This window comes from Vombatus ursinus, unplaced genomic scaffold (genome assembly GCF_900497805.2).
Source record: "Vombatus ursinus unplaced genomic scaffold, bare-nosed wombat genome assembly UNPS02014821.1, whole genome shotgun sequence".
In the NCBI taxonomy this organism is placed as follows: domain Eukaryota; kingdom Metazoa; phylum Chordata; class Mammalia; order Diprotodontia; family Vombatidae; genus Vombatus; species Vombatus ursinus.
Window position 1 is genome coordinate 29,559,773 of NW_020954599.1, and position 27,615 is coordinate 29,587,387.

Below are 27,615 nucleotides of genomic sequence, written 5' to 3' on the forward strand. Positions count from 1 at the left end.
GTGTCAGGCCAGATTTGAGCTTAGGTGTTCATGACCCAAGCCCTGTAGCCACTGTGCCACCTAGTTTGGCTAGCTGGGTGACCCTGAGTGAGTCAGTCAACCTCTCTTTGCCTTTGCCTTTTGGAATAACAAAACCCTAAGGCTGCCTGTAGCAGCTACAGCAGTGGAATGGGGTAATAATAATAATAGCACCCACTTCCTAGGGCTGTGAAGATAATATGAGATAATATTTGTAAAGCACTTTGCTAGCCATTATTATTAAAATAATAGCCAGACTGAAATGCTAGCCATTATTATTATCATCATAGCATTAAAATAACCCTTTAAGGTTGGCAAGGAGCTTACAAATATTATCTCACTTGATCCTCCCAACATGCTATTAACATTTGGTTTCACAGGTGATGAAACTGGAGGCAAGCAAGGTTAAGTAACTTGCCCAGAGTCACACAGCTAGTCAGAGGTCACATTTGAGCCCAGGTCTTCCTGGACTCCAGGTCTAGAGTTCCACTGTGCCAATTAAGAAGGTAGCAAGAAAAATCTTTCAATGATTCCTTTCCCCACCATGCCTGATCTCTTAGGATTTCATGGCAAAAATTACTCCATGGGTAAGGGGAGAGGCAGGAACTCATAGGATCAGATCTAGAAGGGGCCTTACCTCCAATGCCATCCATTTCATCCTTCTCATTTTTGTAATGTGTGTGTGTGTGTGTGTGTGTGTGTGTGTGTGTGTGTGAGAGAGAGAGAGAGAGAGAGAGAGAGAGAGAGAGAGAGAGAGAGAGAGACAGACAGACAGACAGAGACAGAGACAGAGAACTGACACCCATGGAGGTGAAAGCATTTGCTTAACATCACACAGGTAGGAAGAGGCAGAACTAGAACCCAAACCCTTTGACTCCAAAGCCAGTGCTGTTTCTCCTGTGCCACTGTATTTCTGAAGACTTTACTCTGGACTTTCGCAGGTGACCTCGCTTCCTGGCCAGCCACTATGAGGATGAAGGAGAGTCAGCGGCCCTCGGCCGCTGGAATGCACTGGAACTAACAGGATGAAAGAATGAATGCTGTTTGAAGAGGTTTCTCCAATGTCCCCACACTTTTCCTCTAGTTTGCTCTTGCTGGTGAATGAGAAGCTAGGCTCTAGTTCACCGCTATGGGGCGCTGTTGCTACACAGCACCCTAGATGGGTCCCCAGTTCCCCCTAAAGCGCTAGGACCTGGTCATTAACGCTAGATGTCACCTGGAGCAAGTGGGGGGCGCGGAGACGGCGAGTGAGATGGTATAAAAAGAGACTGAGTCGGGCAGTTGTGTGCTTCGGGGGGACTTGCCTAGAGCTGGAGGGCTGGAACAGCTAGAAGACTTGGGGAAGAGAAGGGGTACCCCAGAAGGGTGCAGCTTCCACCCCTAAGGAGGAGGAAGGACCCTGAGGAACAGAAGGGAGACCGTAGAAGGGGTGCAGGTTAAACCTCCGAGAAGGAGGAGGGAGACTAAGGGGAACCGAAGTCCCAGAGGGGAGGGTGCCATTTCAGCTCCTAAGGAGAAAGGAGAGGGAGACCCCCAAGGAGGAGAAGGGGGATCCCATAAAAGGTTTAGCTCCTTGGAGGAGACCCTGAGAGAGAAGGGGCTCAGCTTTAGCTTTAGAAGAGGAGGAGGAAGACTTCGGGGAGGGGAAGAGAACTGCAGAGGGGTGCAACTTTAGCCTCTAAGGAGAAGGAAGAGGGAGACTCCTTCCAGGGAGGTGAGGGACCCCAGAGGGGTGCAGCTGTAGTTACCGCTCAGTCTTTGCCTACAGTGCAACAAGCGATCCATTCCCACCCCCATTCCCACTCCGTGCTGTGTATTTGCTTAGTGGAGGAATAGGAAAAACCTGAAAGTTGTCTGAGGGGTTCCCACGCCCAGAGAGTGATGGAGACGCAGGGGCTTGAGGCAGGGGAAGACCCTGTCATTTCATCTCAGTACAGCAAAATGATGGAGAATAGCAGCGGGATGCTCAACTCCTCCTGGCAGGATCCCGGCCGGGCGGAGAGCGCCTTAAAACGGCCCGCATGGGTACCTTTTACTCTTGCGTCCATCCTCATCTTTACTATTGTAGTGGACATCTTGGGCAACATCCTGGTCATCCTGTCGGTGTATCTGAACAAGAAGCTGAGAAATGCAGGTAAAAATGACTCTTGGGAACCACGTGGGGAGTGGAAACAAACTCAGAAAAAGGGGGTGATAAGAAGTCAAGATGAGAGAGGGCAGAGATGATACTTAGGAGCCGCTCCTAAAGTCTTCCTATCTCAGTCCTAGAGTTCGTTCACTCTGAACTTTTTCTCAGTAATGAACCAAACTCTACTCTCACTGGATTTTCTCTCTCCAACTTCTTTGGGTATAGGACAAAACTTAGAGATACAACTCCCCACCCCTTAGTTCTCTCTCTCTCTCTCTCTCTCTCTCTCTCTCTCTCTCTCTCTCTCTCTCTCTCTCTCTTTATCTATCTATCTCTCTATCTATTTACCTACCTACCTATCCATCTATCTCATTTATTTATTTTGCCTGAAGGCTTTCCATAAGAGTTCATATATTTCAGTAGTAAACATTATTTTCTTTATAGTGTCCAACCCAAAATGCTCTTTTGAAAGTAATATATAGTCTTCAGACTATCAAAAAAAATTACCTTTAAATTTTGCTAGGGTTGGTTTCTATTTTCTGAAAGAAAATGTAAAAAAGCAGTTTTTGTTTTAAGTTGTGAAATTCATTAGACTATTAGAGAAGACACATTGCAGTTAGTTCCTAAAATCAACTTACTCTATACTAGGAGTTTTTAACCCTTTTGGAGTTTCATGGACACCTTTGGAAGTCTGGTGAGACCTCTGCACCTCTTCCCTTAAGGTTTTTAAATGAATAAAAAATACATATGATTGCAAAGTAAATCATTTATATTGCTGATTAAGTTAGTTTTTTTAAGTTTATGGATCTCAAGTTAAGAACTCTTGCTCTAATCCATTTCTGCAATTTGAGTTGTGTATTTTAGTCATTTGTCTTGAAATATGTGTTTACAGATATATATGATGTTTACATATAAATATAAGATATTTAGAGATCTTAATTATTAATATGAGAGAAAATGCAGTATATGGGCAGGAGAAGCCACAGGGGCCAGGAATTCTGTCTTATTTATTTCTGTGTCTTCTCCCAGGGCTTCACAAATTCTCAGTGAATAAATCAGTGGATGAATGAAGTTCATTCATGACATCATGGATATGCCAATTAAGTATCAATTTCTTTTTGGTTTGTTCTTTTGAAATAGTCATTTTCACATAGAGTTTAAGAATAATTTTGTACTTGAGTTATAGCTACTTTTTCAGTGAACAACTGAGGATAAATGGCTTATTTCAAGTGAATTTCTGCAAACCATTCAAAAACCAGAGAAAACTAAATATTTTAACATCATATTTTGGCACACTGATGCAATATTTGCCCATTTGTGAAAGAAGGAGAAAGAAAGAATTTATGCATCTAGTCCAACAGATCTTTATTAAATGTCTACCATATGCAAAGCATACTGGATACAGTAATGTTGACCATCTATACAGCTCTTTTGATTATCTTTTAATTTAATTAAGTGCTTCTTGTTATCTCATTTGAGCCTTACAAAAACTCTCTGAGGTAGGTCTTGCAGGTGTTCTTCTCCCCATTTTACAGATGAAGAGACGGAAGTTGAGATTTGGGAGCGGTTCTTCCTGACTGAAGGTGCAGTAGTTATCCCTTATACCAGAGGTGGGGAACCTGTGGCCTCAAGGATTTATTCTGTGAAGTTTGGATTTGGTCAAAGGGCCACCCTTGAGGACCTAGAGGACCACAGGTAGCCTCGAGGCCACAGATTCCCCACCCTTGACTTGCACCAAGCTGTCTCTTACAATAGACAAAGATATAAACGAAAAATCCCCTGCCCTTAAAGGGCTTACATTCTAGGCAAAGATAATGTAACATGTACACACACACACACACACACACACACACACACAGCATACAAAGGGAATTGACATGAGAGATGGGACTAGAGGGATTTGGGGACGTAAAGAGATTGCTTCATACATGAAGAGTCACCTGGGTTGAGCCTTGAAGAAAGGTAAAATTTCTGAGAGGGAGAATTGAGAAGGCATAGGTTGCATTATAATTATAAGGGAAAGGTCTATGTGAATTCACAGAAGTAGGTGATAGAGTATTAAGTTTAGGGAATGATTAGTAGTCCAATACAGCTGGTACCTACAATTTTTTTATTCAGTGCACCTAGGATCTTTTTCGATATGGGTAACTTATATTTGTGTAGATTATACCTTCAAAAGACATCTCATCCTATGCAATCCTGTTCTGTGTCCTCCCATATTCCCCCCACCCTAGGAGATATCCCCAATATGGAAAAGAGAAAACTGAACTTGCTCTCTTAATTGGATATCAATGTGATTGTAAGCTCCTTGCAGACAGAAATGATTTATCGTACTAGGGAAAGATTCATCATCGTGAGCATTAAACAAATACTTGTGCAACATTCTGAGGAGTCCACGGCTTCACCAGACTACCAAAGGGATCCATAATGCACAAAAAGGTTAAGAACCTCTGGCCTAGAGATTAAGTGCCCAGAATCACACAGGCAGTACGTGTCAGAGACAAGACTTTAGCCCTGGTCTTCCAAGTTCCAAGACTAGCTTTCTGTCCACAACACCACACTGCCTCAGTTATGTGACTGCATGGAAAATTGTATTAAAAAAAAAAAGCTTTAACAATTTCCATCCAACTTTAATTATATTTTATTCAGGAGCTTCATGATAAAATATTTTATAAATGATAATAATGCTGCTACTAAGGAAGAATATTAAATGGAATTTTGATGAGGAAAGTTAGGGGCATGCACATCTAGTATTGCTTTGCTGGGACTTTGCCTACAAATGTCCCACTGGTGATTTCTGGAATGATCACTTTTAATGATAGCCACAATAAAAAAGAACTCTCCACCTGGAGGACAGTTTGTAATATGAGTTTTAGACAGATGTAGTTATTTTATGTGACTCAGCAAAGACTATTATGTAAAGCCTTATTGCCTTTCATTCTCTTTATTCCTGCTGGATTTATAGTGTTGGCAATATAGATGGTTGACTGGGGATAGAGAAAAAAGGGCAACAACTCTAAGAAATCTGACTTTAGAATTTGAATTTTCCTTTGGAGACCATGATGTAAGTAAGTTATTTTACTTTTAAAGGAAATATTCAGTGTGTTTTTTCCTGAAATTTTACCAAAGTATCAAGTTGGATTTTCTCTATTTCTGTACAAACAACAGAACCTTGCTCTTTTTCTGGCATCGATAGGTTCTCTGGGGCACGGAAGGGGGGGGGGGTGAAGGAGGAATTCAGAGTTTGTGGATAAGACAGTGTGAGACCTTGAAGTTGAGAGCCATGACCTAGGAGACCTGGATTCTAGATCTAGTTTTGCCTCTAACTAGCCTATGACTTTAAGCAAGTCACAACTTCTCTGGGGTTCAGTTATGTTGTAACTATATAAAGGAAAATCTGTAGAAATGAAATGTGTCAATATGTACTTTGTTCCTGAAATTTTATGTAAGAATCAAATTTACTCTTCTCCAAACATGGGTGATGAGACCCTGGGTTAGGAATTTAATTAAAAATGAGGTATCACAAACTTTATGTAGTACACCATTGGACTACCAGAATAAGTCATTCAAATTTTCTTAAGGTAGTAGCCATAAGAGATTTTAATGTCAGATTTTACAGTTTGAAAATCTGTCACTGAAAATCTCTCAGTGAATATCTCTTCATACCTCCCAAGGGAAAAATCAAATGATGTCGAATTGATGTTGAATCAATAGTATTTTCTTTGTATGTAGAGAGAAATATCATCATCATCACCATCATTATTACCATGTACTGAGTACTGAGAAGCTACAGTATTGTTTGTAATGTCAGAAAGACAGGTTCAAAGCTCACCTCAGACTTTTACTAGGTGTGGTACTCTGGACAAATCCCTTAATCTTTCTTACAATATCAAGATTCCTCAAATGCAAAGTGAGAGTAACTAATCAACACATAATGAGCTTCTAATCCATAATGTAGGGATATCATTTCGCTTTAAAAATTAGAGACACGATGCAGAGCAATTAAATTTGAATTTTGAAAATTTCAAATGAGTATAAATGTTTCTGAGATATTTTCCATGTTTAAAAAGTTACAGGTAAATAGCTTATTTAGTCTACTCATGAGAATGTTTAAGTTTAAGAAATATAACAAATATTAAGTTTACTTTTAGCTTTCACACAAATATTGTTTAATCCCCAGTTTCCATGCTTCAAGTTAAAATGTATCAAGTTTTGAGATAACACAACCTATCTGTGTCATAATCCTACACTGATTGATAGTGGTCATGGCAAACAATGCTGATTTTGAGATTTGACAGTTACCAATTCAGATTTGACCTTGTCTTTGTAAATCATATCAAATAATCTCTGGGCTTCATTCACTTATTGGGAGCAAAGTTGCCCTGTTGATATCACTTTTCTGCACTCAGAAAAATGCATCTATTTAGGTGAGAATTAAATACAAATACATCCAATAAATTTTACCATTACATCTCTTCTCAGTCCCTGCCTCCCTCAGCCCTTCCCCCATCAGGATCTGCCCCACAGCTTGGAAAAGTTGACTGTAAGTAAAGCCTGTGATTCTGTTCAGGTTTCTCTCCCAGTGATTTGGTGGGTCCATAATTTCATCAGTGTTAGACCTATGCAGATCAAAATAGTTCTCTCTATACCTTCTCACCCTGAGCAGTTCTTCTCTATGTGTACCCCCATCCCAAATCTTCTATGAAAGATCCACCCAAAATAATGGAAGCTTTTTTTCCCCTGTCATGTACAGTTAATCTTTAACATTCACTTGATTTAACTTTCATGATTTCAGGCATTTGTATGATTTTATTAGTAACTTCGTTTTCATTTTCACATTGACAACGATGCACATTCACAGCTATGTGCAGTAGGCTCAGTGAGTGCAAGTTTGTGGAACTTTGGTATCCTATGAGGCACTTCACTGGTCTTACCCTACCGTTGTAGTGTAAAGAACTCCCTGTGCATTTGTTGCATATTTTTATTGTTTGCCTTTAAAACTCAAGTTTTGTGCTGCAATTATGCCCTCAAAGTGTATTGCAAGTCCTTTGGGCTTAAGCTCAAGTGTGCAAAGTTAGTGATGTGGTTTAGTCGGAAAATAAAGGTGTTAGATAAACTTTGTGGCTGTAGCTGCTGTTGGCCTAATCAACCAACTGACTAGAGAAATTGAGACTGTCAATCTCACTATCTATCACAGCCTCCAGGTTAAATGTCAATTCACCTCTGCTATGCTCCCATACTCTGAGATCCTTAAAGATCTTTAAAGCCCACAAAGCAGATGTAGCTGTTGGATTATTTCAAGCTGGTGCATCCTTCATGATCTCCAACACCATCCACCAGCCATGAAGGACAGAGGCAGAAGTGATATTGAGAATTTGCCAGTCTCTGTATATTTCAACAGCAGTGACTAAAGTCCCTGCAACCTCTTCCTTGGTTTTCAGAGGACAGCCAGGGTAGAGAGATTTACAGCAGTATAGTATACAGTACCATGCCCTCATACCACCATCTGACAGAGTGGAAGATGAGATTCAAGTTAAAAAGTGTTTTAGTTGTAAGAATTTTATTTGCTAGATTTGTAGATTTCATGTGTTATGAAAAGTGAATATTATCTGCAATTTTTTTAATTATCTAAAATCTTAACACAAAAGCTCACCGAATTCTAGGTAATTACTAGTGAGAAAAAATGTTTTTCATGCTACCAATTTATTTTGTGTACTGCCTTTTATGGATCATTTCATGATTATTGTGTTAGGAAAAGTTATCAGAATTAATGTTTTGTTACAAAGAGTTATATGCAGAAAAGTATATTTCCAACAATCTCTAGTAAAAGATTACAGTTTTTGGTGGTTGCCGGAACCCAACTCCCTATTTCCCATAGGTTCAATGTATCAACATTTGTGTTTTTTACTTTTGGGCTGTTTTACAGGAATATTGCTCCTGTGAAAGTTGAAGATTGACTGTATATTTATGTATATCATGTGTAATACTCTATATATGTAAAACCAGCTGTGTGACCCTGAGCAAGTCACTTAACCTCTGTTTGTCTTATTTTCCTCATCTGTAAAAAGGAGCTAATAACAACACCTACTTCCCCAAGGTTGTTGTGTTGTTAGGATCAAATGAGATAATAATTGTGAAGTGCTTAGCACAGTACCTGGTACATAGTAAGCACTATATAAATCTTAGCTATTATATTCATTCATTAAGCACCTACTATGTGCTAAGTACTAGGGATATAATATATACATTGAGGTACTAGAGTTCTGTCATTTTATTATCTCTTGTTCTTGCTATATGATTGGCCCACTCCTCTTTCTGGTTATAGATTTCCCTGATAATACTGCCCCCTCTTGCCACCACTGGATGAAAAAATAAAAAGAAATTTTTGATCTAAACACACCTATTCAGCAGCTTAACACTTTGATAGGCTTAGATTGACTTTGATGGTTGTGACTTTTGGGTAGCTTGTACAGGGAATACCATTAACTGACTGCGATTCAGGATGGTTTTCAAATGGGTAAGAAGGGGATTTGTGGAAGAGAAACCTTAATTTCTATTTCCAATTTCCTTGGCATTTCAACCTCCTGCTCTCTTTATTTCTCAGTTTGCTGAACAATAGACATTTTTCTTTCTTAAATTACAGTTATGAAATCTGAAATTGCTCAAGAGAGTATTGAGAATCAATTACCATACCCTGGCAATGTGTGGTGTTTGTTCAGTGAAATCAGAAGTAACAGCTTTTGGGAAATTCAGTCACATTTTTGTTGAGCCCTATAAACAGCATGAGATGAGAAAGCATTTACTTTCCGAGAGCCCTCCGTTATGAGTTGTGTTCAGAGAAAAAACAAACCAAGAAGTAATATCCAGTGTGTAAAGGTTATTAAAAGTAATTTTATATTACTATTTTCTTTTCACTAATTGCAAAATGGCATTTTTCAAGAAAAAACATTTTACATGAACCAACCTACAAATACATTAACTATGTACATATATGTATGTATACACAAAATTTATATACTTTTTTTTATTATTCAAGGCAACTCTTGAAAAATGTGAACTTAGTGACATCAAAGGTTTTCTGTATTAAATCGAAAGTATTTTGACTGAGTGAGGCACACACCTATAGTCTTTGATTTTGGGGAGACTAAGGGTGGTGGTTCTCTTGAATTCGGGAATTCTGAGCTATGTTAGGGCTAAAGACGATGAGGTGGCTGCTACTGCTATCATGAGCCCCTAGAAGCAGAAGATTACCAGGTTGCCTAAGAAGGAATGAACCTGCTCAGGTCAGAAAAACAGAGCAGGTTAAATCTTCTATGATGAGATATGGCCCATGAGCTGTGATGGCAACAAAAATCTGGAAACTGCCAGGGAAGTACCAAATGATCACAGATTTAGAGCTAGAAGAAGCTTTGTTGTTGTTCAGTTCAGTTATTTTTCAGTTATTTTCAGTCATGTCCAACTCTTCGTGACCCCACTTGGTGTTTTCTTGATGAAGATGCTGGAGTGGTTTGCCATTTCCTTCTGTAACTCATTTTTCAGATATGGAGACTGAGGCTGAAAGGATTAAGTGACTTGCCCAAAGTTACGCATCTACAAAGTGTTCAGATTTGAATGAGTCTTCCTGACTCCAAGCCCTGGCGCTTTAACCACTGTGCCACCTAGCAGCCCCACAAAGGGACTTTAGAAGCCATCAATACTGAGAAATCTGAGACACGGAGAATCTAAGGGATTTGTCCAGAGTCACAGAGCTGGTAGGTACCTGCGGTGATATTTACACTCAGGTAAATGGGGTGACTTCAAGTCTAGTTCACTCCTGCTTGCTGCTTTTCAGGACCTACCAGTGATTCCTGATAAAATTATCTGGGACTCTTCATAGAGGTAATTGAAATCTAAAATAACAATAATTGTTCTAGTTTTTCTCTTTCATTATTATCCTAGAATAAATTTGAAAATCCAAAATTATCTGCCTAGTCTTTTCTTAGAGTGACTAAACATATTATTTTATGGTTCCCCTCCTGAACCCTTCACAACAATTGTATATTCATCTTAAAACTGTAATTTAACTCTTACTTTTACAAGTCTTGGTTTCTCCTACTTCTTTAATTTTGTGTTCACTTTTTTTCCTCCTTCCCTATTCTCCTTTTCAAGTTTGCATTTCCTTCTTTCATAGACTTGAGTGTTAGAAAGCTCTTTGTTGTTTTTTTGTTTTTTTGTTTTTTTTTTTTGTGAAAGATCATAGAGCTGAAAGAGACCATAAAGGCCGTGGAGAGGTCTGTTTTATTGATGAGGAAACTGAGATACAGAAAAGTTAAGTGACTTGCCAAGGTTCACAGCTAGTAAGTGAATGAGGCAGGAATTGAACCCAGATCTTCCTGACTCCAAGTTCAATGTTCTATGCATTGATCACTAGAGCTGGAAAAGAGCTTAGCTAATCTGATTTGCTTGTTTGGCAGAGGCACCAATGTGCAAGATCTCATAGCTACATAGTGGATGCTAGGACTGGAACTTGGGGCTTTTGAGAATTAGCCAAGGAATATTTTTATTTAACCATCACGTGTTTTGCCTGCCCATTTTGCTTTTAAGGCTATTGTATACTTGTTAATGTATTACCTGTATGTGTTGTAATGTATTATTTAAAATGTTTTAAATTATGCTTTAAAAACTGACTTCCCGATGATCCCTCAAAAGAGTACCCTTCCTTGTAACAAATTAATGCTATTAATCTAACAAGTCAACACATTGTGTCTGAAAATGTATACCTCATTCAGTACCTACAATCCACCACTTCTGTACAGAGAGGTAGGAAGCATGTTTTACCACAATCCCTCTGAAGTGATGATTAGTTACTACATTTTTCAGAATTGCAAAGTCATTCAAAAGCTGTTTTTATTTATATTCTTGTGGTCATTGTGTAAATTGTTCTGCTTTTACTTACTTTGTTGCCTACTTATGTATTATTTATCATGATACTATGTATAATTTATTCCATTTGTTGGAAAGAATAAATTTTTATAAAATACGTTTGTTCTTGCATGGTTAGTATAGAAAACAGTCCATTTTGCTATTAATTTCTATATATACCTAGGAATTATTCTTATATAAAATAATCAATATGTCTATAAAGTATTACTCAAAAGGACAAGTAAATTTTTAGGTAAACAATATATTTTTAGTAATTTTGATAGCAAACTTCTTATGAGTCTGAATGATTATAACTAACAGCTGCTAGGATCATAAAGCATTTTGGACCACTTTAGATTGATTTCCTTTAATTACTATTAAACAACGAGTCACGGAAATAAATTTAGACAGTGATTTTTTTTCCCCCAAAAGAAGTCAGCTTTAGTCAAAGGCAAACATATTCCCCTCATCTACCAGTTTAGAAATCCTGATGAAAAAGAGGTGAAGAGGTTGGTCCTTGCCTTTTTTTTGGTGGGGGGGGAGAATCAATGCTTCTCTTTTTAGATGGTCACCAACCATCATTTTAGGATCCTTCCTAGATTTCCCCTCAGGAATTAAGAATAAATCACGTATCTATAGCTTGCACTCTTTCCTCCTCTCTTTTTGGAAAATCAGGACAACATTGACCTCACTCCAGTCTTTCTCTACCTCTTCCATTCTCCATGAACATTCACATCTGACTGATCCTGCTTCTGCTTAATACCTTGAAATGTAGGTTCTATGATGAATGGGGAGCTGGGTGATGCAATGGATAGAGCAAAAGAGTTGGATCCAGAAAGACCTGGGTTTGAATCCTGCCTCAGACACTAACTGTATGACTCTGAGCAAGTCATTTAAATCTCTATGTGCCTTAGTTTCCCCATATGTAAAATGGAGATAATAATAGCACCCACCTCACATGATTGTTGGGAGGAGCAAAGGACTTAACATATGTAAAGTGCTTTGCAAACCTTAAAGTATTATGTAAATATTAGCTATTGTTATCTGTTCCAGGTGACTTGAATGTACCCTGGGAAACCAAGAACTCTCTTATTATCTGCTTCATTATCCTCAATATACTAGAATGAATTTATTTAAAATTCTTTGATAATTATTTATGTATTCTATTTTGTTTTGGGTCAGAAGGAGTGATAAGCAAATAACCTCAAAATCCAAGAAAAGAAGCTACATTGAGCCTGGTGAATGTTCTCCCCAGCCTAGGACTCTTTATCTCATAGCATCACCGAAGATGTTCATTGAGACTGAGTGACAGTTGCCCTCCAGGGCATCCCTGACCTTCAATGACCTTATGTCTTCGCTCCTTTTTATGTCCTATCTCCTTTTTAGGTTGAAAGCTCCTTGAAAGTAGTGACTGTCATTTCATCTTTGTTGTCCTAGTGCTCAGCACAATGCCTGGCACATATTAGGCACTTAGTAAAAGTGTATAGTTTGACTACTTAGGTACTGATACTTATCTCAATCTGCTTATATTTTTAACTAGATAACCTCTTGGAGGAACACATCATATACATTTATTATCTCTTTTTTTCAATAAATATAGCCTTGTATTTCTTCTACCACCATTTCTTTTCAACTTAAAGATTACCCATTTACAGCCATCTCTTCTTCAAGTTCTAAGTTCTGGAGAAAATCGGGTTTGGTGAGAGAAACATAGATAGATAACAGACTTTTCTTTTCCTGAAAAAGATCTGGGGGTCTTATTGGACTATAAGATCAATATGAGTCAACAATGTGCTGCGAGAGGCCAAAAAAACCCAAAATGCTAACGTGATCTTGGGTTCCATTAAAGACACAGATTCCCGGAATAAAAGAGATGATAGTCCCCTGGACTCGGCCTTGATCAGACTTCATCTGGAGTATTGTGTCAAGTTCTTGGTGCTGAAGTTTCTGAAAAAGATTAATAAGATAAGAACATCCTGAAAAAGCTCAACCAGGATGATCAAAGGCCTTGAGGCCATGACATATGTTCAGTCTAGGGAAAAAAAGAGTAATTCAAAAATTGACAAGGGAGGAAAGTTTACTTTTGGTAGAAGCAGGAGAAATGGGCAGAAGTTGTAAAGAAGTAGATTTAGGTTTGGTGTCAGATTAGAGCTGTTCAAAAGTACAATGGGCTGCCTCAAGAGGTGGGTGGTTCCCCTTTCTTGGGAGAACCTTCAGTGAGAGGCCCCAACATCTTGTCCAATATGATACAGTGCAGAATTCTTTTGTGTATAGATTCAACTAGATGTCTGCTGAGTTCCCTTCCAAATCTTGTATTCTATTATCCTGTAATTCTATGACTGTATCCAGAATCTTGAAAATTTAAAAACAATTTGAAGTCACCATCTCATCAAGTTTCCCTTTTTCCACATGGCAGGTAGCAAATAGGTATAATTTCCTTTCTTCCTGTAGATGAGCTACTTAAGTAACTAGAGGCTATTTTTTAATCAAGTTCAAAAACCAGGGACATTTTGAAGCTAGAAGTAATATTCAGATGCCCTTATTTCATTTTTCTAGTATTTTTCTTTAAAAATTATAGTTTATACTGTTACCAAGTACATGCAACAAAACATTCTGTCTTTTTCCCTAGAGGCTATCCTAATGACATTGGACCTAGCAAATCACATAGACCGAATACTTTCTTATCATTTATTTGATTCAGCTTCACTTGCAAGGATTTTTATGCTCCTACTATGTGCTGTGCTAAGTGCTTTACAAATCTTATCTCATTTGATCCTTGTAGAAATATAGCCTATTGCTAATTAAATCCAGATTTAAGCTCTAGGTCAACCACATAATGGGTTGATTTAGATTTATTGACAGTCAATGACTTGAAAGTAAATCTTATTCATGGCCAGATAAATGCATATCCATTTCTAAATATTAGTATGTAAGTATAGCTTCTATAATTATTTTACTTTTTTATTTCATATAAAGATTCAGATGTGCTTTTTTATATATATTTTAACTTTAAATCGTTTTATAAAATTTTATTTTTGGTCAAATTCCCAAGAATTTATAATGTAATTGTTCAATCCAGGCAAAGGTTATCCAGCCTCCATGATGCACATGGTACTGTGTTTGGTGCTGTCTCCACTCTGGAAGATCAACAGTGAACAGCAAAGGTTTATTAATTGCCATCTGCAATAAAGAACACTTCCTTAAGCACAAAGAAGAAACCAACTTTTGATATAAGGGTACAAGGGTACATATGCTTGTCAAATGTAAAAGAGGATGACTGAAACACACACATAAAACCCCCTGTAATACACAATATTACATGATAAGCATATTAGAGAGTGGAAATGTTAAATGCTGTGTGAGTTCAGATGAGGAAAGTCAGTACCAATCTGGGGAATTAGGGAAGGCTTCAGGGAAGAAGTGGCAGTTTAACTGGGTTTTAAGGAATAGATGGTAATTAAGCAGGTGGCAATTAAAGAGGGCATGGCAGGCATACACAACACTATGAGCAAAGCCTTGGAATTAGTCTATTAGTCTGTCATGGTCTATTCTAGGTAGACCAGTTTGGAAGCTACTAGATTTTTCTGAGCTAGTAAGGAAGCAAATATGTGTGTATGCACATATATATGCACACATGTATATATACATATATGTATATATGAAAACCCATTGTATGTATATATATGAAAACATATGTATGTATGCATATGCATAGACATATACAGGTATATATGTATATAGAAATGTGTATATGTATATGTTTATATGTGTATATATATGAAAAATATTATATGTGTGCATATATATGTATATGCATATATGTGTTTGTGTGTATATATGAAAAACTACATATACATATGTGTGCATACATATGTACATATACACACACATACGAACATACACACATATGGGGAAAAAAAAACCTATTCTAGCAACAATATGGTGGAGACACCAGCAGAGGAGAGAGTAAAGTCTGGGAAAATTATCAAGAGATTATTTCATAGTCTAGGCCTATGATAATAAGATCCTATCTTAGGGTGTTACAGTGGAAATAGAGGTGAAGGGATAGATACAAGAAATTGTTCGCAAAGCTGCAAAATGTCTGTGGCAGGTTTTGAACCCTGGGCTTTTGGTCTCCATAACTATTGAGACATACTACCTCAGTTTCAGTAAGATGGTAGAGGAACCTCTACCACATCACAGGGGGCTAAGGAAGAAATTGGTTGGTCATTGTCCTTTGTTTTTGAAGAGGACTAAAATGACATCACTATGCTACAGTCGAGTTTTAGTGTGTCTGACTGTGGCTGATCAGACCAATAGGAGCTCGGAATGTTCTACTGCAGGTCGGGCACAGATAGTCCATATGAACCTTTGGGATGGATTCTCTAAGTTTGTGTGTCTTGTGTTTCTCTTGAGCTGTTTCAATTCTGCTTTGCTCAAAGAGCACAGCACCTTTTCTGATGTGGACATGCCATGCTGAATAGTCCTGTGCCAGTGTCTCCCACGTCACACAATCAATTCCAAAGTTCTTAAGAGAGACCCTGAGAGTGTCCTTGTATTGCTTCTTCTGACCACCATGTGAACACTTGCCCTGTGTGAGTTCTCCATAAAATAGTCTTTTTGGCAAGTGAACGTTTTGCATTTGAACAACATGGCCAATCTATTGGAGTTGTGCTCTCTGGAGCAGAGTTTGAATGCTTGGCAGTTTAGCTCGAGAAAAGACCCCAGTGTCTGATATCTTATCCTGCCGGGTGATCTTTAGACTCTTCCTACAACAATTCAAATGGAAGTGATTCAGTTTCTTGCCATGGTGCTGCCCAGGTTTCATAGGCATGAAACAATGAGGTCAGCACAATGGCTCTGTAGACCTTCAGTTTGGTCGTCAGTCTAATGCCTCTTCTCTCCCATACTTTTTTTTGGAGCCTCCTAAACACTGAGCTAGCTCTGGCAATGCATGCGTCAACCTCATTATCAATGTCTACACCCCTGGAAAGTACACAACCAAGGTAAGTAAACTTATCCACAGCATTAAGCACTTCTCCATTTGCTGTAACCAGTGGCTCCACAAATGGATGGTGTGGTGGTGGCTGATGGAGCATCTACGTTTTCTTGGTGTTAATTGTTAGGCCAAAATTAGCACATACGGCAGAGAATCAATCCATACTTTGTTGCATCTCAGTTTCAGAGGCTTCATTGAGTGCACAATCATCTGCAAACAGAAAATCATGCACCAACACTCCCTCCACTTTGGTCTTGGCTTGTAGTCTTTTCAAGTTGAAGAATTTACCATCAGTGCTTTCGTTGAATGCAAATATTTAGCTTACAGAGGATAAGTCTATGATCAGTTCAGCACTCTGCACTACACATTGCCTTCATCACTCTCACATCCTGTCTGTCTCTTCTCCTTACAAGCACATAGTCTATTAAATGCCAGTATTTGCTGTGAGGGTGCATCCATGAAATTTTATTGTGTTTAGGTAAATAGAAGACAGTGTCGGTGATGAGAAGGTCATGAAATGCACAAGTCTTCAGTACTAAGTGACCATTGCTGTTGCTGTTTCTAACTCCATTCCTCCCTAGAACTCTCTGCCAAGATTGGTAATCTGAGCCTACTCTAGCTTTAAAGCCACCCAGAATTATAAGCTTGTCTGATGATAAAGGTCTTCAGGTCTTCCTAAATTTTTTTTGACCTCATCAGGGTGCGTCATGGTGGAAGTATAGGCACTTATGATGGTGGCATGATGTTTCCTGCAAATGGTAATCATGTTGTCATGAGCCTGTCTTCACTCCTTTTGGTAGGCATACAAGCTTGTTGACTAGATTAGTTTTCATTGCAAAATCGACACCAGCTTCACAGTGCTCCCCTTCACTATGGCCACTCCAGAAAAACGTGTATCCAGCTCCAACTTCAGTAAGCTGGCCTTCATTTGCCAGCCTTGTTTCACTCAGGGCTGCTATTTGGATGTGATACCTGCAGAGTTCTCTTGCAACAAAAGCTGTTCACCTTTCAGGTCTACTAGATTTTGTGTTTATGAGTGTACACACATTCCATGGGCCGATGGTGAGTGAGATCGTCTTTGCAGATGTTTTTGTACATTTTTTTGTGTGTGTGTTTCGACCACAGAGTGGGATTCCCCACCTCACGTGTAATCAGGCCAGGGTTGGGTAAGCAGACAGTTTTTAGGGCATATTTTCCAGCCACTTCCTCACACTAGGAAGTGAGCAGTGCCATCCTTAAAAGACTGTTCAGACACCCAGGGGGCTGCCGAATTCCACTACTGCTTCCAATGAGAAAGGACCCTATGGCCTGGGCCACCTCTGTGCAGGATTGTGACTACCACTCCCAGTGTGTCCAAACCTGCTGCTTCATCACTTGCCTGTTGCCACAGGACTTTGATATAGGTAAAATGATAAAATGGTATGGGTGATGTCCTTAGATTCATATGTAAAATGGAATTAAGTGAGGCATAGTTGCACGAAGTCATCGGCCTCACTCTCTCCTCCAGAGTCATCACAATCCAGTCACAGGACAGAATCAAGACGAATGGTGATGGCTCAAGATGCAGTGGATGACCTTGGCAGCTTTTGGGACAAATTGTTCTCATTGGCCCATTTCACCAGGGGGAGTCTTCACATGTTTGGGGTACAAACCCCTAACTCACCAATGGGTTTGAGACTCCTTGGTTACCCTCGACCTGGTTTAGCCCTTCTGTCAAAACATGCACAGCCACTGTGCGTGCTACAGCTTCTTGGAGCCTCAGGTGAGAGTTAAGTGGAACAGGTGGACAGTGAGGGTAGAAAGCAGTCCTGAAAAGGGCTCAGCAGCCTTCACAACAGAGGTACTAGCCTTCCTTGAACATACCCTACACCCCAAGGAGGAAACAGGTGGGAAGGAAGTGGGAGCAACTGGTTGATAATCCCTCACTTGAAAAATAGTTGGGGGATTGGATGATAACTAGAGGGAGCAGTGAAGTCAAAGGAAATTTCTGATATGGGGGAAAATATGCATGTCTGAAGGGAAGGACTAAAACTATAGCTTATTTGATGAGAGCAAGACAAAAGCAATCTTTGCTTCATAATCTGACAGAGCACTTTGGTCTCATCATGTCACTTTTCCTTGTGGAAGTGCAGGCAACTTTTTTTCAAGCGAGTTATCATTTTGTCTGCTTTTAGCACCGATCATAAAATCATTTACACTTTGCTCCCGTGACAATATGTCAATAAAATCAAGGTCTGACCAAATAATAATAAATAAATAAAATAATAATAATAATAATAATGTATTCATCTTCACATTTGATGTTAGATGAATTAATGAAATAACAATGTTGTAAAAATGAGCAACTATGGAAAAATTTAAGAACTCTGATCAATGCAATTACTAGCTATGATTTCTAATGCCTAATGATGATCTATATTACCCACTTTCTGACATCTGATAGAGATTAATATGCAGAATGATATACACAATTTGGCCATGGCCTATGTGGGAACTGTTTTTTTCTGAGTATGCTTATTTGTTACAAAGGTTTTGTCTTTCTTTTTCAGTATGGGTGGGAGTGGGAGGAAGAGAAAATAAAAGTTAATTGAAAAAATAATATTTAATAAGAAAAAGAATGATTGGTGAATAGAGGAGCCATTTTGTAGAATTTCTTTCTCTTTGGAGATCATTTAAAACAAGACAGATAATCTATAACAGGTTGGGGCAGAGGATTAGGGCTGCCTTAGGGAGTAGCCTGGATGAAGTTTTAAATGTTACAGTTCCTATGATTTAATTATTCAATCACTGAACCAATGATATCTTACTCTAATGCCTCATCATAACATGGAGGTGACTCAAAGGCTATGGCTAATAGAACATAACCTCTGACAGGAAAGGTTCTGACAAGAGATTATGAATATTGTCTGTGGATCATCTGGGCTAAGCATAGAGAGGCCCATCGCCAGTAGGGTGAGTGCTAAGGTGATGAACTAGTTTGCTATGGCAAACTTCAAGAAAACAGCATTGAGCTGAAGTTCATAATGGCCATTGTTTTGTGTGTCTGTGTGCACCCTGTAGTTTACAATTTCCTCTGAACTTTTGAAAAAGTGTATTAGTTAAGAGGAAATTATATTAATGGCTCTATTAGTAAAATGATTTGAATAGAAATTGACCATAATTACCTGAACTGAAATGGAAAGTAATAAAGAGGATGAAAGTCATGCATACTGCCTGTGACATTATTTATAATTGTATTTGAAAACTATTTTTTTGCTCTAAATCTGCATTAGGTTATTTTGACATAGTGAAGTTTGACATGGGTGAATTTAGTGATCCAAAGAGAATGTGCTTTTAAAACCCAATTTCTGTATTATTTCCATGGTTTTCAAAAACACATGAAAATGCATCCACTTAGAGTTATGTAGCACATGTACATTTTAAATTATAGCTAATCATTTTATTGGTAATTAAAGCTAATTCACAGAAGAGGTATAGTTAGCATCACTTTTATTTTGTTTCATGAAGCTGTTTTACTGAAAGTGTGTTTTTATGAGAATTTTATTGAAAAGTATATTTAGATGGGGAAAATAACTTTTCTAGTTAGCTATGCCTATTAATGTTATAATGTACTTCTTTGAAATAATCTTTGCTTGGTGAAATTTTCCAACTAGAGGCTTTATGGATAAAAGACAATAGGAAAGTTCATTTGCTTAACCCCTAGCTCTCTCTGGGTTTCCTCACTGTCTCTGTAATATCCTCCTCGGTAGCATACTCATTTGTTTATGTTATACTTCTTCTGTAAGATTGTAAGTGATAGGAGGGCAGGGCTTTGTTGATTTTTGTATTTCTATGTCCAACACCTAGTATAATACCTTGCATATCGTAGATATTTGATAAACATTTTTAAATTGTAGCATTTTTCTTTGTTATTTCTGGAATTATGCTAAGTGATCAGACGTCAGATTTTTATGAATTCTGCCAATATAAAAAGTGTCGTAATTTAAATGGTCTTTATCTGATGAACCTGGTTCCTCTGAAGATTTATTTGTTTGTTCTTATCATTGTTGTCAGTCCTATGCTGAGGGTAGGCAAGCAAATACAAAAATGAAAGTCTTTGTGCTCAAGGAGTTCACAGGGAGGGAGGGAGACAAATAAATAGGTACAGGGTGTCCCAAAAATCTTAGTGCAGTTTTAAGCTGTTAAAGCTTAGTCTGCACCAAGACTTTTGGGATACCTAATAGATGCAAGATATATACAGAGGAAATACAAGGTAACCTTAGACTAGAAATCTTGGGGTAGAGGGTAGGTAACTTGGAAGGATCTGCTGAAAGTAGTGTTTGAGCTGAATCTTATAGAGTAACATCATAGGCATGGAAGACAGCCAATGCAATGGTGTGGAGATGGAAGAGGGAATGTGCTATGTCAAGAACAGCAAGTAGGTCAGTATGGCTGGATTGTAGAGTGTGGAGGCAGGAATAAGGTATAAGACTGGAAAGGCAGGTTGGGACAAGGTTGTGATGAACTTTAAATGCCAAACAGAGAAGTTGGGATTTGATCCCAGAGATAATGGGGAACCTCTGAAGATTATTGAGTAAGGGAGAATGGAAGGTAACATAATTAGACTTGTGTTTTAGGAAAAATCACTTGGTAGTTGTGTGGAGGATGGATTGGAGTGGAAAGAGATGAGACAGGAACTCCAATAAGAAGGTTATTGAAGCAATCCGAGTCGTAACTGGACTAGGGCATCGGTTGGGGGATTGGCAAAGGGAAGGAAAGGAATATGCATTTATCTGGTGTCTACTATGTGCTGGGCACTGCGTTGAGCACTTTATGAATACTTTCTCATTTGATTGGAAAGAGGGGACATGTATAAGAAATGTTGTAAAGACAAAAATGAGAAGATTTGGCAACAGATTGTGGGGTGAGTGTGTAGAAATCAAGGATGTCACCCTGTTACTACTGCCTTGACCCAAAAGACATTTTCCAATAAATCCCCAAGATAATCTCTTTACAAACTACACCCCCAACTTCCTGAAAACCCACATTAATGATTATTAACAGAAAAGAAAGATATGTTCCTTAATTTTGGCAGCATGTTATTATTATTGATCATTGTATTTATCCAAAGTTTTGTTGTCTTCTCAAGTTAACTTTATTTAAATTATTGCACTCCTGGCATATATTTTTTCAGGGGTTTTGTATATTTTGTATTTCTTCTAAAAATAGTAAGTTTTAATTGCGCATTTTCTTTTATATCAAAGAAATTTCCAGAGATCACTTCCAAAACAACCCAATTATCTTCCCCTTTAAACAATGAAAAACAGCTCAGCAAAACCAGCCGACACTGTACCTGTGTGCCTGAAACAGTACACATTTCATGCCCATAGTCCTCTATGTGTCTACTGAAATCTAAGTTGGTTTCCCAATATTTTCTCTAAGAATCATAATTGGTCATGATAGTTCTTCACTCTTTGGCTCCCTTTTAGAGTTCTTTTTAATTTTATTTATTTATATTCTTGTAGACATCATAAACGTTGTTTTTTGGATGTATATCACTTCAAATAAGTCTTCCCATGTTTCTCTGAATTCCTCACATTAGCTATTATGAACATCACAATGAAATTACATTACATTACATAAAATATAAAATATTTTGCATATATAAACTACAAAGATATTACTACAAAACAAACTACTACAAACATAAGAAAATACATGAAGTGGGGAAAATTCTCACCTTAAATATTTCTTATTCAAATTGGACGCCTAAGATCTATAGGGAACTGGCACAAATGCCATTCCTTAATATATACATAAATATATTCCCTCCTATGTCATTGGTCCTTTTCGAGAACAAAGGACAAACAACAATTTGTGAGTAGTAGTAGCTGCCCCACTGGAGACCCTACTGGCCGGTTCCAGTTGGGCAATGTTCCTTCCTCCCTTCCTTACCCCCGCCTCCTTTCCTTCTTCCCTTCCTCCCTCCCTCCACTCCCTCTGTCCACATGGGAAATCATACCCTTAGATGTGGGTGCTCATATACTACAGTTTGTTTAGCCACTTCCCAATTGATGAGCAGCCACATTGATTCCATTTTTTTTTGTTTTTATTTTTCTGTTTTGCTGTCATACTCTAAAGAATGCTGTTATGAATATTTTGGTATATGTTAGATATATCTTTCTGTCACTTACCTCCTTGGCATTTATATTCAATATGAAAGAGTATTAACACTTTATTGACTTTCTCACGTAGTTAAAAATTAATTATCCAAATTGTTGGACAAATCCACAGGTATAACAGCAATCTATCAGTGTTCCTGATTTCCTACATTCCTCCAATATTGGCTATTTTTTTTTATCACCTTTCCAATTTGATGGATGTGAAGCAAAACCTCACTGCTATTTTAATTTGATTTCTCCTATTACAAGTGATTTATGAGATTCTTCATAAGGTAATTTGTAGTTTTCCTTTTTCTTTTAAAACCTGACCATATCATATATGTATATATACATATATACACATATGTATATAGACACACTATATATGTATATACATACATATGCATATGCATATATATAATGTATATTGTTGTTGTTTGTCCTTCATTCTCAAAGAAGACCAATGACTTCAGGAGGGTGATGTCTTGACTTGCAAGTGAATTGGATTTAAATGAGGCACGGCTGTGTAAAGTCATCAGCCTCACTCTCTCTTCTAGGGTCATCTAAGTCCAATGGCAAGACAGAAATCAGGATGATGGAGATAACTCCAGATGCAGTGGGACACTTTGGTCTTTTTTAATCTAAGGTCTTTCTCAGTCCTCAATTTGTCTGAGGCAACATCCATTCAGTGATTTAAGGCTAGGTAAGAAATGAGGCCAAAGATAGGCTTGTTTGCCTACTCAACAACAACAACAAAAAAAGAATCAAATTGTTAAGGGAAGACTTTCAGGCCAGAACAGAAACAATTGCTATTTAGCTCACTCTGAACCATCAAAACCCAAACAATGACCTAGTGAGGCCTGTAGGATCTGTTATTCACCAATTAGTGAGAGTCAGAGTGATTTGGGTTTTAAGGTGTGGTCAAGTAGCTAGCTCCATTTGAATCCCAGTGTGCTTTATCAAAGCTTAGTTTTCTAGTGCTCTATTTAAAAAAACAAACAAACAAACAAACAAAAACCATAAATAGAACTGCATGGGACAAATTGTCTCAGCTTTTTTTTTTTTTTAATGATAACACCCCAAGATATCTTGCGAGGTTTAAGAGATCAAAATTTATATTCCTTTGGGTAGAGCACCACATCTAAGGGTATGATTTACCATGTGGACAGAGGGAGTGGAGGGAGGAAGGAAGGGAAGAAGGAAAGGAGGAGGCGGGGGAAGGAAGGGAGGAAGGAATATTGCCCAACTGGAACCAGCCAGTAGGGTCTCCAGTGGGGCAGCTACTACTGCTCACAAATTGTTGTTTGTCCTTTGTTCTCGAAAAGGACCAATGACATAGGAGGGAATATATTTATGTATATACTAAGGAATGGCATTTGTGCCAGTTCCCTATAGATCTTAGGCGTCCAATTTGAATAAGAAATATTTAAGGTGAGGATTTTCCCCACTTCATGTATTTTCTTATGTTTGTAGTAGTTTGTTTTGTAGTAATATCTTTGTAGTTTATATATGCAAAATATTTTACATCTTATATAATTTTTAAATTTTATGTAATCAATTTATAAATTAATAAATTTATGTAATCAATATTACCTATTTTTGTCTTTTGTGCTCTCTTCTTTCCCTTGTCTGGCTATGAATTGTTACCCTATCCACAATTTTGAAATATATAATCTTTCATTCTTTAATTTCTATGTTGTAATTATTTATATCTATATTATTTGGTTATCTGGAATTTATTAGGGTGTGAGATATAAGATGCTGATCTAGACTAATTTTTCACCAAATTACTTTTCATTTTACCCAGAAGTTTTTGTCAAATAAGGAATTCCTTTGGTAGGAGTTTGTATTCTGAACTGCTGTAAACATTTGTTTCTAAGTCTCATTGTGTCTTTCACTGATACACTTTTCTGCTTTGTTTCCAGCATGAGATAGTTTTGGTAAATTACTGCTCCAGATATAGTTTGAGTTCTGGTTGTGCTAACCTCTCCTCAACTTGATTTTTTTTTTGGTGCAATCTCTTAATATTTTTGACCTCCTATTTCTTCAAATCAATTTGTTATTTTTGTGTGTGTGCAATTCTATGTAGCATCTCTTTGGTAATTTGACTGATTCAAAGAACAGTTTGATTTAAAAATACAATGTAGGGAGTGAATAGTATAGTAATATTTCCTTATGAAATGAGAAAAATATTTCTATTTGGAATTCAAAATAAGAGTCCATTTGCTGTCCAGCAAAGTGAAATTTCAGAAATGCCAATATGATAAAAATGAAATTAATGCAAAGAGTGAAATTAATACATTTTGTAATTTTTTTTCTAGGCAACATATTTGTGGTAAGCTTGGCCATCGCAGACTTGGTAGTGGCAGTCTACCCATACCCCTTAGTCCTTACATCTATATTTCACAATGGATGGAACCTGGGATACCTACACTGCCAAATTAGTGGTTTTCTGATGGGTCTTAGTGTCATTGGATCCATATTCAACATCACTGGCATTGCCATTAACCGCTACTGCTACATCTGCCATAGTTTCAAGTATGACAAGTTGTATAGTATCAAGAATTCCCTCTGCTATGTAGTTATAATTTGGCTGCTGACATTTGTGGCCATTGTGCCCAATTTGCTGATTGGATCACTCCAGTATGACCCCAGGGTCTTTTCCTGCACGTTTGCACAATCAGTCAGTTCTGTATATACAATAACCATCGTGACTTTCCATTTCATCACTCCCATCATCATCGTTACCTTCTGCTACCTGAGAATATGGATCCTTGTCCTTCAGATAAGACGGAGGGTGAAACCTGACAACCACTTCAAACTGAAACCGCATGACTTCAGGAACTTTGTCACCATGTTTGTAGTCTTCGTCCTTTTTGCCATCTGCTGGGGTCCTTTAAACTTTATAGGTCTTGCAGTGGCTGTCAACCCTGTCAAGATCATTCCCAGAATTCCTGAGTGGTTGTTTGTGTCCAGTTACTACATGGCTTATTTTAACAGCTGCCTTAATGCCATTATATATGGATTACTGAACCAGAATTTCAGAAGGGAGTACAGAAGAATTATAATGTCCCTTTGCTCATCGAAAGTATTCCTTGTGGATAGCTCTAATGATGTGCCAGAGAGAATGAAAAGCAAACCCTCTCCTCCGTTGATTAACAATAATCAAATAAAAGTGGACTCTCTGTGAAAAGAAGAACCTTGTTGCTGCTCATGGATATATTTATTTTTCTTTATGTGCACAGCCATGTCTAAGTATTCTCCTGGGAAGCTGATCCTTGACTGATGAAACCTTGAAGAATCTACATGTCAACCAAATTTATAAACCAGGGGTGGGGAAACCTATGACCTCGAGGCTACATGTGGCCCTTTAGGTCCTCAAGTGCGGCCCTTTGACTGAATCCAAACTTCACAGAAAAAATCCCCTAAATAAAATAATTTGTTCTGTAAAACTTGGACTCAGTCAAAAGGCCACACCCAAGAACCTAGAAAGTCACATGTGGCCTTAAGGCCACAGATTCCCCACCCCTGTATAAACCAAGATTGAAGAACCATGAGATTTGTTAACTGGCAATGTCTTATAATACTTAAAATACCCTGTTTTCTAGTTAGAAAAAAGTTCATGCCTCTTCTAAAATGTTATTACTTCATACAAGTCATTCTCTAATTGATAAATGGTCAAAGGATATGAACAGGTAGTTTTCAGAAGAAGAAATCAAAGTTATCTATAGTCATATGAAAAAATGTTCTAAATCAGTACTGATAAGAGAAATGTAAATTAAAGCAACTCTGAGGTACCATATTATACCTATCAGATTGACAAATATGACAGAAAAAGAAAATGACAAATGGAGTGGATATGGAAAAATTGGAACACTAATGTACTGTTGATGGAGTTGTGAAGTGATCCTACCATTCTGGGAGAGCAATTTAGAACTACACACAAAGGGCTATAAAAAATGTGCATACCGTTTGATCTAGCAGTACAATCACTAGATCTGTATCCCAACGAGATAAAAAACCAAGAAGAAAAGGACCTGTATGTACAGCAGCTCTTTTTGGGGTGGCAAAGAATTGGAAATTGAGGGGATGCCCGTCAATTGGGAAATGGGTGGTATATAATTGTGATGGAATACTATTGTGCTACAAGAAGCAATGAGCAGGATGCTTTCAGAAAAACCTGGGAAAACTTATGTAAACTGATAGACCATGAAGTGAGCAGAACCAGGAGAACATTGTATACAATAATAGCAATATTGTACAGTGATCAACTGTGAATGACTTAGCTGTTCTTAACAACACAGTGATCCAAGGCAATTAAGCAGGACTTAGTTGAACAATGCTATCCACTTCCAGAGAAAGAACTGATGGAATCTGAATGCAATTCGAAGCATACTTTTTTAAAAAAACTTTTAAAACTTTTTCTTGTTTATTTTAAAAAAATGTTTTGGTCTGTGTTTTCTTTTGCAACATGACTAATATGGAAATATGTTTTGCACAACTGCACAAGTATAATCTATGTCAAATTGTTTGCCTTTTCAATGGGGGGGAAGGGTGGGAGGGAGGGAGAGAATTTGGAACTCAAAATTTTTAAAAAATGTATGTCAAAAATTGTTACTAGATGTAACTGGGAAGATAAAATATAAAATATTAAAAAGAAAAAATGTTATTACTCCAGATTCAAGAGACATTGTTGGAACAAAAATACCTAACTGAAGAAATAGACAACCAATGTTTTACTTCCTTATATTAAAAAAAATGAGTACCTGACAAGCATTCATTACGTGGCTGACTTTTACCTAATTAAATTTTTCTTCTAAAAAAAAATGAAGGGCATGCTTCATTTTAAAATGAAGAAATGTGAAAGGGGGAGAAATGTGATGACTATACAATGTCATAGTCAATTCCATTTGGTTTAATTCTACAAGTATTTATTAGCACCTAATACGTGCTTTGCTGGGCTTTACAGAGATAAATATATCATAGTCCCTGCCATCAATGAGATTACATCAGTCAGGCAATTAATTTAAAAATATCAGTGAAACCAGTTGTTTTAAATGACATATACAAAATCATGAATTCAGTGATTTTTCCCTTTTCCCCTGTTAATATTGTCCTTTTGGTGGAGCTATATGTAATAATAAAGGTTTGATAACCTTGTAGTAAGAAAGTTTACACATTTGGGGAGAACTAAATGTTTGTTATATCAGTCTATGAAATTCCATGAAGACATTGCTTTAAAATTGTACCTAAATGTACAAATTATTTAGGCTATTTTAGAGACAACTAATTATCTCTCATGATTTCTTTGAATCAATGATCTAATACCACTTAAAAGAGATGAGTCTAGTAATCTACCCAGGAAAAAAAAAAAGATAAATATCTCTCTCTCTCTCTCTCTCTCTCTCTCTCTCTCTCTCTCTCTCTCT

The 27,615-nt window shown here is 37.6% G+C and overlaps 1 protein-coding gene across 1 annotated transcript; it reads left to right on the forward strand.

The window, feature by feature from the left end:
- Positions 1 to 1,899: 1,899 nt before the first annotated feature.
- MTNR1A (melatonin receptor 1A) lies at positions 1,900 to 25,376 on the forward strand. The gene is made up of 2 exons (XM_027837634.1): positions 1,900 to 2,152; positions 24,508 to 25,376. Exons 1-2 carry the CDS (start codon positions 1,900 to 1,902, stop codon positions 25,374 to 25,376), a joined length of 1,122 nt encoding a protein of 373 aa, XP_027693435.1.
- Positions 25,377 to 27,615: the final 2,239 nt, after the last annotated feature.

Excerpts from the sequence above, each read along its gene's own strand:
- MTNR1A (XM_027837634.1), top strand. The coding sequence starts at position 1,900 with ATGGAGACGCAGGGGCTTGAGGCAGGGGAAGACCCTGTCATTTCATCT. Across the intron at positions 2,153-24,507 it reads CAAGAAGCTGAGAAATGCAG|GCAACATATTTGTGGTAAGC; the intron begins GTAAAAATGACT and ends TTTTTTTTCTAG.